The sequence below is a fragment of the Lipotes vexillifer genome, unplaced genomic scaffold, assembly GCF_000442215.2.
Source record: "Lipotes vexillifer unplaced genomic scaffold, Lipotes_vexillifer_v1.1 scaffold628, whole genome shotgun sequence".
NCBI lineage: Eukaryota > Metazoa > Chordata > Mammalia > Artiodactyla > Lipotidae > Lipotes > Lipotes vexillifer.
The window spans coordinates 713,978-729,680 of NW_006779395.1; the positions used below are offsets into that span (position 1 = coordinate 713,978).

A 15,703-nucleotide genomic window follows, 5' to 3' on the forward strand; every position below is an offset into this window, starting at 1 on the left:
AAAAAAAAAAAAAAAAAAAAAAAAAAAAAAATAAAGACAAACACACTTAGCAAACTAGGAATAGAAGACAGCTTTCTTAATCTGATGAAGATCATCTTTTAAAAACCTACAGCAAACACTGTACTTAATGGTGGAATATTGAAAGCTTTCTCCCCAACACTGGGAAGAAGATGAAGATGCCACTTCTGTTCAGCTAACTGGAGGACCCTGGTGGTACGATAAGGCAGAATGAAGAAAATGAAAGGCATGAGGAATGGAAAGGAGGAAATAAAAACCTCTCATTTATAGACACCACTGTTTATGTAGAAAACTGAAAAGCACCTACAGATAAACTGTTAGTACTGTGCAGCAAATTTGTTAAATTTGCTTATTTCAAGGTCAGTATATCTTGTATTTCTATAGACCAGAAACATTTAGAAAATGTTCAAAGTGATGCCATTTCTAATAGCATCACAAAACATCAAATACCTAAGAGGAGAGATAACAAATCTGTAAAATCTCTACACTGGAAATTACAAGATATTGTTGAGAGAAAATAAAGAACCAGATCAAAGCATATCAAACGTTAGTTCATCAGTATTACCCAGAGGGTCTGTTGAAAGAGATTGAAGGCCCAACCCCTTAAAGTTTCTGATTCAGTAGATCTGAGATGGGGCCTAAGAATTTGTATTTCTAACAAGTTCGCGGGTGCTGCTGCCACTGCTGGGTGAGGGACCACACTTTAAGAGCCACTAATCTAAATAAGTATACCATACGGATAGAAAAAATATTGTGAGACATCAGTTCTACTCAATTTGAAGAACTTCCATGAAGTCCAATCAAAATCCCAGCATGGGTGTGTGTGTATATTTATGTGTATGTGGAAACTGACCAGCTGATACTGGAAATAAAAAGGGCCAGCACAGACTTAAAGAACAGCAAAACAGGAGGGCTTCAAACTCGGGACACACTATAATGTTATAATTAAAACAGTGTTTTATCATTGTACAAACAGACAAGTAGACAAATGAACAGAAAAGAGAATCTAGAAACAGATGGACTTGTGACCTGTCACCTGATTTACAACCAAGGGGACCTGCAGTGGGGAAACGATAGCCTTTTTTTTTTGGCTGCGTTGGGTCTTCGTTGCTGTGCACGGGCTTTTCTCTAGTTGCGGCGAGCAGGGGCTACTCTTTGTTGCAGTGCACGGGCTTCTCATTGCGGTGGCTTCTCTTGTTGTGGAGCATGGGCTCTAGGCGCGTGGGCTTCAGTAGTTGTGGCACATGGGCTCAGTAGTTGTGGTTCGTGGGCTCTAGAGCGCAGGCTCAGTAGTTGTGGCACACAGGCTTAGCTGCTCCGAGGCATGTGGGAATCTTCCTGGACCAGGGCTCGAACCTGTCTCCCCTGCATTGACAGGCAGATTCTTAACCACTGTGCCACCAGGGAAGTCCCGAAACGATAGTCTTTTCAAGCAGTTTTGCTGGAACAGTTGGGTATCAGTGTAGGAAACAGCGAATTGTGACCTCATACCATACATAAAAGTTCATTCCGATGAATTGTAGCACAAATATGGAAGTTTAAAAACAACCATGCTTTTAGAATAAATAAAAGCAGGTGAATGTCTTCATGACCATGGAGTAGGTAGTGGTGTCTTAAATAGGACACCAAAAGCTCTAAAGAAAAGACTGATACATTGTACTACACTAAAATTAAGGACTAGTCACCAGAAGACCCCCATTAACAGAGAGAAAAAGCAAGCCACTGGGTAGGAAAAAATATTTGCAATAAATACACCCACAAAGGATTTGTATCAAGTATGCATAAAAGAACTCCTACAAATGATTTCTTTAAAGACAACTTGATAGAAAAATAGGCAAAAGACTTGAACAGGCACTTCATAAGAGGATCTCCAAACAGCCAGTTAAGTATTATGAGGAAAAAAATCTCAACACTGCTGTCTTCTTGGGAATGTACTGACTATCAGAAGGAGATGCTACCATATGCAGGACCATGCACCAAGCAGTGTGTTGGTCCAGCCGCTTGGGAGAACTGTTAGGCTATGTCTACCAAAACAAACACGTATCTTATGACCCAGCAGTTGTATATAGGTATATATTGCTTCTCTTCCCAGCAGTGTTCTGTTCTGCTACCTAAGCCATGCTGTAGGTATCTCTCCCCAGCAATATTCTGTTATTCCTGTTTACTGAACCCATGCCATGGACAGTCCCCTTTTCCTGAGTGGACTTCCTTCAGGATTCAGCTAACATGGCCAAGCTAGTTTGAGAAATTTGCATGTGTTCTTGTGCTAATCATCCCCCAAACAAGTATATACTCTGCCTGAAACTAAAGAAAAGTCTCTAAACCTCTGGACGCTGCAGGCTCTGTGATGGGCCTGGATAGGTGGGCATTTGAAGACCTCTCAGATCACGGTATGAAGTGCATTATTCTATACCACATGGACCAACTCTTAGTCACCTTTGCTTCCACTATATTTTTTCCTGTTGTTTTATCAAAATTTATTTTCATCGTAGAGACTCAAATACTTTTATAAGGTTTATAAAAAGCATTAGCCTTACTTGTACCCCTCCCCCCATTTCCGACTCACTGGAGGCAACGACTTTTAACTCATTCCTGTTTGTTATTTACCTTCATTTTCCCCCACTATTGACATTTTATCCTTTCAGTACTTTTTGTATTTGTGGATATATGAAGTATACATATATTGATATTTAAATCGAGGCAACTCTTTCTTATCTGCATTTTTTTTCACTTAACATTATATTCTTTTGAAAACACCATTTAAAATGGCTGTTCAATATTCCATCTGTGAATGTGCCCTGATTTGTTCAACCATACCTTTATTGTTGGACATTTTAGGTGGTTTCTCATTTTCTTGCTACCATAAATACTGATATAATTAGTATACCTGTGGGTGTGGGTGTGTGTGTTGCTCTAGAGGAATTGACTCACAGATACATGCTTTGTCTCATAACTTTAGTTTTTCCTGTGGTTGATAATTGCTTTGGTTTTATGTGCTTTCTTTGTTCATGTTCTGTGTGGCTCCATGGCTTGCTCTGAACTAGGTTGGTTGTTCACTGCACAGTTGACATCCTGGGGACAGCATTGTTATCCTGGGGTTCCCTCTGCTTTCTCTCATTCTCTCCTATATTCTGGCTCCCAGGTTTTTCTTCTTGGTTCCTCCCTTGTCTAGGGGAACAGCCCTACCTCCACCGCCCTGCAGTAGCTTCCTGAGAAAGGCATGCATGGGAGATCTGCTGGTTAGACCTTGTGTGTCTTAAAAACTCCATTATTGGGACTTCCCTGGTGGTGCAGTGGTTAAGAATCCACCTGCTAATGCAGGGTACACAAGTTCGAGCCCTGGTCCAGGAAGATCCCAATGCCGCAGAGCAACTGAGCCCGTGCGCCACAACTACTGAAGCCCGCGCGCCTAGAGCCCGTGCTCCGCAACAAGAGAAACCACCGTAATGAGAAGACCGCACACTGTGACGAAGAGTAGGCCCCGCTCACCACAACTAGAGAAAGCAGCAACGAGGACCCAACGCAGACAAAAATAAATAAATTAATTAATTAAAAAAAACCACACACACCATTATTCTACTCTAACTTTAACTTGATTATGTACGAATTCTAGTCCTGAATTCATCTGGAATTTTAAAGGAATCACAACATCGTCTTCTGGCTTCCAAAGCTGATGCTGCTGCTGAGAAGTCTGTTGCTGTTCTGACTCCTGATGTTTTGTTATGTGACCCATTTTCCACTCTGGGAAGCTTTTAGTATCTCGCCTCGTCTCCCATGGCTGAAATTTCAATGGATGGGCCTTGGCATAGGTCTGTTTTATTCCTGTCCATCAGGTTATTCTCACGACCCTTTGATCTGGATACTCACATCCTTCTGTTTAAGGACATTTCCTTGAATAATTTTACTTGTTTACTTTGATCATTTCTTCCCCTCTATTTTTCCTCATTCCTCTTTCTGGAACACATTATTCAGATGTTGGCCCTCCCACTCATATTCTCTAGTTTTCTGCTTAAAAATTTTTTTTTGACTTTTTGTTGTACTTTTCCGGTTTCTCTACTTTATCTCTAGGCTTCTATTTCATTTTTTTCTGTCATAGTTTTAATTTCTAAGAGCTCTTTTCTGTCTTCTGGTTTTTAAAAATAGCATCAGATTCTTGTTTATGGTTTCAGTCTCTCCTCTGATCCCTCTGAGGATGTTCATGATCATCTTTTTGGAATTTTCACCATTCTGCATAGTTTGTTTCTTACAAGTTGCCTTTTTTTCCTTCTTATCTTGTTTTAATGTGTCTTTCATGTTAAAGGTTTTTCTCAGCTGCTTGGTGATCATTAGCTATATGAACACACTTAAGAGCAGAATGTTAAGAAACTGATTAAGAATTCTGTGCTGGGGTTTGTTGACGGTGATTTCACTGGTAGAGTGATCTTGCTGAGCTGTTTCCCTGGGGAGCTCAAGGTGTCCACCTCTTGGTTCTTGGACCATTCACATCCCCAGAGAAGACCCTTTCAATCCTCTGTCCAGAGGGCCAGTTTGATTCCCTGACTCCCAGTTTTCAGAACGGTTCTTTACCACGAACTTGGCTTGATGCCCCCCGGCTTTACTTTCTTTAAGAACAAACATCTAGTTTTCTGCCTGGGTGACCTGATTGCTTCTGAAAGAGACTCTCGTCCAGTTCTGCTCTTTTCAATGTCATCTTAGCCAGACTTCCAGAACTGCCCAGCACCTCCCCGACGCTGTGCTGAGCCTTGTGAGGGCTCTCCATGCCACAGCAGGTTGATTCTGGCCCCACCCCCAGCTGCTGACTAAGATTCACCTTTCTTGGATTCTCTGAGTCAGTCACCACCTGTCCTTCTGCTGTCTACCTTCCCACATGTTGTTGCTATCACCTCATTTCCTATGATATTTGTTTTAGTGAGGTTTCTGGAGGGAGAGGAGATAAATATGTGAGTTCACTCCACTGTCTTTAACTAAAGATCCCCCCATTGCCATTACGGGGAAACCAAGCATATCTGTTGGCAGTAAGTTGAAAAGACCTCTTCCAAGGAGATACTGAAGAATTGCTTTCTTGTCATTGACTCACAAGAAAAAAAGTGTAGGGCTTCCCTGGCGCAGTGGTTGAGAGTCCGCCTGCCAATGCAGGGGACACGGGTTCGTGCCTCGGTCCGGGAAGATCCCACATGCTGCGGAGCGGCTGGGCCCGTGAGCCATGGCCGCTGAGCCTGCGCGTCTGGAGCCTATGCTCCGCAACAGGAGAGGCCACAACAGTGAGAGGCCCGCATACCGTGAAAAAAAAAAAAAAAAAGAACAAAAGTGTCTAAGATCCGTAATCTGCTACACCTTTTGGACAAACTTCTTTCTCATGCAAGTCGAATGGTGAGGGACACACAGGCAGAGGTGTGCCAGCAGGGTTGCCTGGATGGTGCACTCTCCCTAGACGGGAAATTGGAGGGTGCCATGAATTCCACCCCAGGCTCTGTATTGATCCCTACATTGTTGTGGGGTGTTTTCCCTTCAGTGAAACCACTGTTGCTTTTATTCCTCATGTCCAAACCTTTTGTACAGGATGATGAGAGCCTGAAGTACCTCACACATGAGGAAAAGGACGTCCTCCTGTTTTTTGAAGAGACGATTGATTCCCTGGAAGACGACTTTGAGGAACAGGTGCTGTGTGATGGTGATGCTCAGTGCCACTCTCCACGGTCTCTGGAAGAGAGCACTTCTGGTCCCTCCGAGCCAGAGGACGTCGTGGACTTAGTGCAGCTGGGCCCTGGAGCCGGGGAACCCGAGAGCCTTCGGGATGTGACGGAGGCAGCAGGTGAGGACCAGAGAACAGGTCCCCCACCTCTGACGTGGCTTGTCGTGTGGTACAAGACACAGAGGCCCTCCTTTCTGTCGTGTTCTCTGTGTTTCCAGCCAGTATAGTAGTTCGTGGGGCTGATCAGATTTTTGTAGGGTAGAAGCATCCTCTTGGTAGTCTGATTGTCCAGCCAAGTAGGTGCTTTCATGGCATATTGGGATGAAAACACATGGAAGGGAAATTTCAAAAGGGCGAGAATAAAGAATGAGACTAATTGGGCAAACAAACATTGCATACGTGGATAAAAGAAAAAAGAAAACTAGAAATGGCTTCAGGAAACAATCCCATTCTACAAAGAAAATATACAAAGGACTTGTACTTTAGCCTTTGAGGTTCAATCTCAATTCTTGTGCAAGGTTATACCCCTATTCCAAGGTGGGAGTGTTTGAACTGAAAAGTCAGCTGGTTCAGGAAAACAAAAATGATCAGAACAAAAATACAGCTCAGCATCTGCTTTGTAAAGTTTGCTTGATTCAGGGTGGCATCAGAGGAGAGGTATGCTTTTTGCCCCTTGAGTTCTGTGATAGAACCAGAGGGACACGGACAAGGAGAAAACGTTCTCCCAATTTTTTTTTTCCTGGTTGGAAAAGATATTGGAAATGTGGACAAAGGGATAAGGATTGGAAAAGATGAGGGAAAAATAGGATGGAAAATATCTTGGCTCTGTTGACTACAAAATACTTCCATTTGTCACAAGCCTCTAGAAATATATCCCCACCCCTTTATTTTTTGTAAGCAAGGCTGTGTATTACACAGAATTTCATGTACTATTGGTTATATGTTCCAAATATGGGGCTGAGTTTGCAGCCATCTCTTCAAAGAAGAGACTTAATATGAACTTCCCCTTTTTATCACTTCTTCTTTGAAGTTTAGTTCCTAAAATTAATTTGAACCACTGATCCCTTAAAAATGTCAGGTCATATAATTGTGCCAAGGAAAACATTTTTTTGAAAGTAAGCCACTTGCCCATCAATTCTCTAACATGATGTTTTCATAACAACTTTAAGTGCCCACTCTGTGACAGGCATTGTGTGAGATTCTGAGGATACAAAGATAAATATAATACATAGCTCCCAGTTTTGTAGCAGACACGGGTGTATAAATACTAGTGCAGAAAAGTGTTAGGTGATCTGTGATCACGTATGTTAGGATATAGTAAAGAATCATAGGCTGGTGTATTAAACTGTACTGGAGGCTGTCAGGAAACATTTCTGTTTCTAGAGGAAAGTGACACATCCAATTATCCTTCATCTAGAGAGACCTGAGGGAGGGGTTGGTGGGTACCACAAACTTCCCAGCCTCCATTTCCCCTCTGTAAAATCCCCCATAAGGTAAGCTGTTGTTTCCTCCTGTTACATGTCTCAGGATGATGGCTCCTTAGAAACTTGCATTTACCATATGCTTCCCAGGTACTGACTATTTCTGGCTTGCACATCTTTCACCACTGCTAATTCATTCTTTCTCATCAGGTGATTATGAGAATCATATACTATGTTCTCTTTCGCTAGTCCAGGGAATAGGGTAGAGGGAGTTTAGCTTACAAGAGGTACTGTTGAAATTGGTATTGAATCCCTTTGAGACCTTCGTAAATTCAGTGAAAAGGAAACGTGATGCATTTATTTCTGCATATGGTGGTAGCTTATGAGAATCCTTGCTACTTTGCAGGGGCTGTCGCTGTTGGAAAGGAAGACACCCCTGTCCTCAGGAAAGAGGATGCTGAGAAGTCTCCCCTGCCAGACCCCCCAGGTCCCGAGGCCCTGCCCCTGCCGCCTCCCAGCCCTGTCCCCGCAGCAGCCCCGGCCCACTCCGGGAGAGAGCCCCCTCCTACTCCAGCAGAGCACCCCAAACTGGCCCGCTCGGTCCCCACTCCGCTCGTCATCGCCCAGAAGATGTCTGAGAAGCTGGCAGGGAACGAAGGGCTCTCGCCCACATCCCCGTCCAAAGAGGGCAGGCCTGCAGGATGGAGGACGCTGACTTCCGTGGCCCCTCGACACGGAGAACACTCGCTGTGGCACAGACACGCCGCACAGCCAGCGCCCAAGATCCACCGCTTCCCGAGCAACATCAGCGTGACCAACAGCGCGGGGAAGGACTTCAATAAGACCATCTCCAAGGCCGCGGTCAACGTGCAGGAGCGCAAAGCCCAGGTCCTGGCCAACATCAATGGGGTCTCCTTCCTCTCCGTGGGGGAGACGGAGGACCGGGCCCAGAGGAGCGAGCCCACCGAGCAGAGAAGAAGCGTCTCCCCGGAGCAGAGCCAGCCGGGCCCGGCCCGGGAGGCTGTTCCCGCGCGGGCTGGGGCGCACGGCGGCCAGCAGTCCAGAGGCGTGCAGACGGAACAGCCCCTGCCGGTGGCCAACGGCTTCCAGAGCCTCCACGACATCCTCAAGAGCCATCCCGGGCCCTTTGTCTCTACAGGGAAGACGGTCACCTTCTGTCCGGACCCGGCCCTCCCCAGCAAACTTGCACCCCGGCAGCCGGACTGCGGCCAGGACGCCAGGAAGCGGTCGGGCTCGCTCCCCCGGGCTGTGGGGTTCAGACCCCAGGGCATCACTGTCCAGTTCTCGGGCCGGGGCTCCACAGAGGAGGCCCGTCGGGAGGCCCTGCGGAAACTCGGCCTCCTGAAGGAGAACTTGTGACGGAGAGTGGGCGGCGCTGGGGGAGTTAGGGCGACCAGGTACGTGTGGCCGAACATGGATGTGCGCATGCGCACAGCACAATAGCAAAGCCCGGACTGCGGAACCCCGTGGAGGACCAGCGATGGGGGTCCGGGAGTCAGCCGACTGTCTGCCCCGCTCTGGCCCGCATCCGAGCTGGGACATCCTTCCGAACCAGAGCATCCCGCACCACATCTTCCCGTTTCCAAGAGCTCGGAGAATAACCTTGAACACCTACAGGTTTCAATGATTTGTAAATGCCATATGTTTTTTGGATCTAGGAGGAGGGGGATTGGGTCTGAATTTTCTGTTATTGAGTCTCTAATCTAACCTTTTATCCGAAGTGCATGACACGAAAACCAGTTTAGATCTCTCATACTCGTTTCTCTGAGAAAGGGACCGTCCCCTCCTTTCCAAGAAAATAAAGAAGTGCTTGTTCAATTTTCATAGTGTCTTAAAATACTGTTTTGGTTTTTTGTTTGTTTTTGAAAGGTGAAAGACAGTATGTTAGCCTAAATATGCCTTTGTTTCTTGGTCTAACTTGGTTTGCCCAGATTTTTTTAAATTGAAAATTGAAGCCTTTAGAGTATGAGTTACTGTAACATTGAGTTATGGGAGTGGAATGGAAAGGTTGAGTTTGGAAAAGGTGGTAGTTTTAAGAAAGTAAGTCTCATCAGACTACAGAGTCTGTGTTACTGGGAGATATATATATGAGCGTGTACTGTGTATATACATGTACATAATATGTGTTTATAGGTACATATATGTTATATACAGATATAGATGGTGTGCACACACACATTTCTTACATATATATAAACTTCTTAAAACCCTATTACATAACTACAGGATGCAAGCACTTCCTATTCTTTTGATACACAAGCCATCTCAGTATTGAGATAATGACATAGAAATTGTTACTTCCTAATAAGGAAGTCTTTTAAGGACACATCTCCATAACTTTTCGGTGAACCAAAGTGCTTTTTCCTCAACGTGTTCTGTTCCCAATTAAAGTAATAGTCCAAATAAGCTTCCAACTAAGCAAGAGAGTTCCTTTGTTAGTGAAGTATGCTTTTAAAGATGTCATTTATCACCTAATTTTAATTTATCACCTACTTTTAGTCTTGCATGTTCCAAGGTGGCTGGTAAACAGAAGGAAACAAAAGATTCTTAACATCCCCCATGTTCTGTGGGCAAGATCTCAGGATTAATTTAAAAGGGAAAAAACAGCGAACTAAGTTACACAGCATGAAAAGAACTGGTTTTGTCCCAGACAGTGTCTTACATGCTGAGTTGTAGCCACAAGCATTACTATCAAAACTATTTCAGGCTGGAGTCTAAAACCTCTTAAAATAGACCCGGAAGGACAACACTTGAAAGTCACACCCTTTTGTTGTATGTCTCAGCCACTGTCACAGAATCTGTTTCTTTCCTGTTGAGTATTATTTAAACTCAAACTTCTAAATGTGCTGTGAAGGACGTTTTTCATAGTATTAATTTGCCTTGTAAGTTACATAAAATGATTGTCGTGTTTTCCTTAGAACGACAGTATTTAGTGTCTCGCCCAGGCCTTGTCCTCCTGAAATAATCTCATAGATTCTTGATGGTCTTCATTTAAATATGTGCTTTGATTTTACAGGTTCTAAAAAATAGTCTTTATTTTACTCCTGTTTATGTTGGATTTGTTTAAAGGATTCTTGAGCCCTGTTATTTCCTTTTTATATAGCGAGATGCCATGTTACACAGTGTTTGAAAATAGCGGATCTTGATATGGCTAACATTTTAAATATCCCTTGTATTTGAGGATTCTTTCTTTTTTTTCTTATCCTATGACTTCGTTGTGATTAAGGTGAACTTGACTATATGTTAGTATATTTGTTCTCATAATGGCATTTTTGAAAAATAAATTTAGAGATCTATCTTAAGTATAAGCAACTTTGTTTTTGCATTTTATACTTATTCTCAGGTATTTTCTTTTAAATGGTTATATCCTTTCCTTCTGTTTATTCATAATCTTTTCCACCTACTTATTCATAATTATACTGACTGTTACTCTGGCCATTTCTTGTGCCCAAAACCCTAGTAACTAAAGCCATATATTTTGTACAAGGTTCAAATTATAGCTGCTAATGAACTAACCTATTTTTGTATGTATCACCTTAACAAAAAAAATTCATTTTCTGAGGGGCATTTGTTTCCTTGCAATAACTCTGTGATAGGACGTTCTTAAAGGGTCATCTTCAAGGGAATCTTAAGGACCATATTTCAAAGCAAACTTGTAACGAAAAGGAAAGATGAATCTTAAGTGCTCAGTTTTTTTTTTTTTTTCAAGTGATGCTTGTAAATCAGTCCATTTTAGTCTCCATTAAGATAAAGATGAAACTCTTTACCTTAATACTTAAAATCAGGAAAAGAAATTCTCCTCTGCTTTTAGGCAGGTATGTTCAAATGGCCAAACCACAGTCTCATCTGCAAAGGGTAATGCCCTGCAGTTACCAGGGTAACAGAGTCTGGTCCAGTGCCCTCCTCCTACTCTATTTGGCTAGCGTGCGTGCTTATCTTCACAAAATTGGTAGAAATGTTGATCTTTGCTTTTCTCTCCCCAGGGTCATTCTCCTCTTATAAGGCTTGTGGGGGAGAAAAGGCAGAGGTGCAGGTGTCCCTCCAGCATCTCTGAGTCTCTCAAGAGTCTCTCAAGACGCAGAGGGCTCCCCCAGAGCTGCGTTCTTGCTCTCTTCCCCCCACCCCCTGACTTCAACAATACAGGATTCTTTACTCAGAGTTCCTGATGGGTAGCTCCCAGTGTGGGCTCCCCATTTGAAACAAGTTTTCGCGAAGAGCTTCATGGAGTTGATAAGTCAGGCCTTATGGAACCCTGAGGATTGGTTGACCTTTTTATTTGTTAAAAAAAAAAAAAAAAAAAAATCAGAACTGTATTCTCTGAAATAATGCCATCTGCAGCAACATGGATGGACTTAGAGATTATGATACTAAGTGAAGTAAGTCAGACAAAGACATATACCATATGATATCACTTATATGTGGAATCTGAAATATGAAACAAATGAATTCATCTATGAAATAGAAACAGACTCACAGAGAACAGATTTGTGGTTGCCCAGGGGGAGGTCGGGTAGGGGAGGGATGGATTGGGAGTTTGCAATTAGCAGATGCAAACTAGTATATACGGAATGGATAAACACCAAGATCCTACTGTACAGCACAGGGAACTATATTCAATATCCTGTAATAAACCATAATGGAAAAGAAAAATACAAAGAATGGTATTCTTTTTTTACTGAATTCCCACAGCTCTGGCTGTGAGGAATTTGACCTTTCAGGGGATTTGATGGTTATGTTTTTTATGCACATGATCTAAGAAATCAGTTCTTTTTGTTTATTCAAGAGGAATGAAGAGAGAAAAACAAGATAAATATGAAAACAATTTACTCTTATCAAGAAACTTTTTCTGAAACGTTTGTCACCAAGTCAACACGTCCTCTGAAGGAGCAAAGGTAGTTTTTCAGTGTTTTCTTCCCCCCCACCTGTGATCCAGGAGGACGGGGAGGCGCGTGGGGAATGCTCACCTGTGAGAGGTTTGTGTTTTCATTGAAATGACAAGTCACCAAACAGGTTTTGTTTCTTCTCTTCACAACAAGGCTCTTTTTCCCTGCTTCAAAGTATGGGGAACAAGTTCCCATATCCTTTCCTAATCTACTCGCTGGAAAGGCCCTGCTTTCAATATCTGAGAAAAGAGAAGGCAGGGCTGTCAGCTGCCGAGGCCTGGGAAAGTCGGAGCCCTGCTCGGACCCTGCCAGGGAGCGCCCCGTGCCTCCTGCTTGCTGACCACGTCCTCTTCGGCGCCTGCTGGCCCTCCCCGGCCAGAAGCACCCTCTTCTCTAGAAGAAAAAAAACGCTGTTGGGGAACAAATCCACCTGTTTGCATGACAAAGGCTGGGCGACAGGCTGATGGCCAAAGGGCATCTCCCATCCCGCTCTTTTCAGCATAAAAACCTTTGTGAGTGATGGCTGCAGTCCTTCTAAAATGTCTCTTGACTCAAAAAAATATAATAAAACTCTTTCCTACACATTCCAAATTCGTAAGACTTCAGAAACGCCAGTCACTGCCGTCACCAGCAGGCTCCCTCTCCCTCCTGCTTATTGTCCTAGAGGGGACACGGATGACCCCCGGAGCCCAGTGAGGCTGCCCCACCAGGTACAAACGTGGCTCTTAATGATGTACTTCAGCCTCGCGTCTTATCCTCTAAACTGCACGAACGTCCTATTCAACAACAAGGTAAGAGAGGGGTAACGTGGTGGTTTCCAGAAATAACCTGAAGAGCCTGAACGCCAGACAAACCCAGTATTCTCTGACCTAGGTGGGGAGAACCATAAATCGCCCTAAGGAGCGGGGGGTGCCCAGGGAATCCTGCGATCCTGGGATGCCCTCTGCCTCCTGATTCCTTGGCAACCCCCTGGATCTGTCTGCCATAGGCCCCCACCAGCCCTCCTGCTTTGGGGGGCACACTAGGGTCTAGGAAGCCGCCCTGTCTCCTGGTTGAGTTCAGGGTAGGCGTTGCTGATTCTCACTGCTCCTTCAGGATCCTTGAGGCCAGCTCTTTCCCCAGCTGAGCAGGACTTCTGAAGTTCAAGGAACGTTTTGTAAACCCATCCTCAGTTTGAGGAGCCCCCGGGTTTACTTTCTGGGTGTGGGAGCCCCTAGCTTGGTGGCTTAGGCTCAGGATTCTGTGATGCCCCCCCCACCATGTCTGCCCCACTGCCCGCCCCCAGTAAAGGCGGCCACTGCGATGGCCCGACCAGGGCCAGAGGTAAGAATTCACTTTTGGAAGCTGAGGTTAATGGAACTTAGTCATTGATAAACAGGTCACATTTCATAAACTTCAAGCTCCGAGTATTTGTGCGTGAAGCAGAGCTGCCAAGGGCAGTAGTAACTTAAGTTCTGGAAATGCCTTTAAGAGGTGGGGCTGAGTCAACAGGGACTCCGTGTGTCCAGGGAGCTGGCAGCTCTGAGCACGTGTGTGCCCGAGGGTTTCTCAGTGGCTGGCTGGCTTCTGCCCTTGGCATACTCTGATGCTTTTGTGCGGCTAGACTCCCTTTGAGTATTGGGACCTGCCTAAGAGGCTTGCCCCTGTTACTAAAGATGCTTTCGGGCCTCTGTGGCCTTTAAAGATATTACATAATTCCTCATGGAACCACATCCCTGACAAGTCGCCATGATGGCTGTGCTACAAGGGTCTCATTAGTTCTACTGTGCAACCATTTCCTGGACCATTTATTCAGTGTCTAAGCATTTTGAATTTGGGAGAAATAACCTCTGTCTTGTGAAGACAAGTTCAAACAGCAGGAAGGTGCAGGGAAGACTGTCCACGCAGGTAACGTGGTAGCAGCTGAGGTGCCTCACCTTCCCCAGGCTTGGTTTCCAAACCCAGAGCTCGGGCCACACGTGACCGTGCTCTTCCCAGCTCACGGTCCATGTATTTGTGAAACTCTGTAAAGCTCTTTGTTTCGTCAGTGCCATCTTAATGGCCAGATGAACTGAATGAAAGTGCTTATAAATGTGAAACAAGTTACCTGAAACTCGTTTTCTTTTTTTGTGAAGCTTAGGAGGTGTCCCAAGTGATACTGAATGTGACAGACACTGCGGGAGGTGCTAAATATCATTACTTAGTCCTCGTGACCACGGGCCCCTCTCCCCTTCACAAGGGCCTTGTGGGGGCCACGGGGGCCGCCTTAGTTGTGTGGGCTGCAAACCCCCTGCTTCCCGCACCTTCTGTGAAGCCACCCAAGCTGTGCCGGCCAACGTTGTCCACACGCCCAGCCCCCAACTTCCCTTCTCCCGAACACCGTCCTCTTTCGCTCCTTCAGCGCTTCTCCCCTCACTCCCTGGCCTGCCCTCATGTGCCCGGCTCTCACGATGCTCATCCTGATTTGTACTCTCGTTACGTTTCAGCCCATGGGGCCGGGGCTTGCCTCTGGGGATGAGAGGAGAGATAGGTAAAGCCTGTGTTGTTTGGAAGTCAGGCTTGGTGGAAAGAGCATACCAGTGGGCTGTGCAGGACAGAAAGAGGAAAGTAAGGCAGGTGGCGTCCCTGCCAGCCGGGCAGGGGTGCCTTGAATCACCACGTGTGACCTCTGCCCTGGGGGATCAAGTTCAAAGCAGGTCCTTTGGCTGCATCCCTTCTCCTTCTCCCTCCCTCAGGACTTGGTTCTGGAGCCCAGAATTGCCAGGGGTGGTTTCCAACACCCCCAGGCGCAAGACTCCCAGGCACGCGGCTGAGTGAGTTCACTGGCGAAACTGCCCATCTGCTCCCCGGCAGTCCTTTGAAGTCATGCTTGTTACTGGAAAGGCAACCAGGCTTCAGGGAAAGTCCAGGACCTGGCTCCACGGGGCTCTGGGCAGGGCGGCTGCCCACGCCGGCCTTGGCCTCGCGCCCGCAAGAGGCCACCAGCTCAGAGTGGGGAAGCCTCGGTGCCGCTGGGGTTGAACTATTTCACCACCATAAATTCCCAGCCACACTGCAGTTGGGACGCAGCTGCAGCGCGAACTGGTGGTCTCTCTCCAGTCGTGTCATAAGTTATGACACTTCTGCCAATACTTGTAAATGGCATTCTTGAAGTTTTTGTCTACATTTTACTGGGATGTGCCTGCTCTCAGAGAATTGAGCATCTCCTTGCCTTGGGAGGGTCTACACTTCATCTAATAATGTTGCTATAGTTTATTTTTTTGTCAATTTCTTCTAGGAATAAATCCTTTCAGTGACAGTTCGGGCCAGATTTTATAATTGCTCAATTTGATCTTTTAAACCAAAAGTTTTTCTCATCTCAATCATCCACCTCACAGAGTCTTGATTCCTAAAGACCATTGGCTGTTTCTAGAAATCAGATCCACCTTCAAAGGTATATTTTGCTCTAAGTATACCATTCAGATTCCACACTGACTCCAGCCATGTTTTACAAGAGGCAGATACAGCTGACAGGGCTGAGTGTGTCAAATCCACAAACAGAAGAGACTAGAGAGCCCGTGAGAGTGACCCCAGAAGCTAAGAGCTGTCACAGTAGATAGTTCTGTGTGGCCACAGAGATCACGCCACGAGAGATTTCTACTCAACACGGGGAATTCATAGCATTAAGAGCTGACTGAAAACGGAAAGAG

The 15,703-nt window shown here is 45.3% G+C and overlaps 1 protein-coding gene across 1 annotated transcript in view; it reads left to right on the forward strand.

The window, feature by feature from the left end:
• Positions 1–8,511, forward strand: part of PROSER2 (proline and serine rich 2) — a 20,892-nt gene extending 12,381 nt beyond the window's left edge. The window contains exons 2-3 of the mRNA XM_007452574.1: positions 5,578–5,830; positions 7,538–8,511. Coding sequence (XP_007452636.1) covers positions 5,578–5,830; positions 7,538–8,511 — 1,227 coding nt within the window. The remainder of the gene's footprint in view (positions 1–5,577; positions 5,831–7,537) is intronic.
• The last annotated feature ends 7,192 nt before the right edge of the window (positions 8,512–15,703 follow it).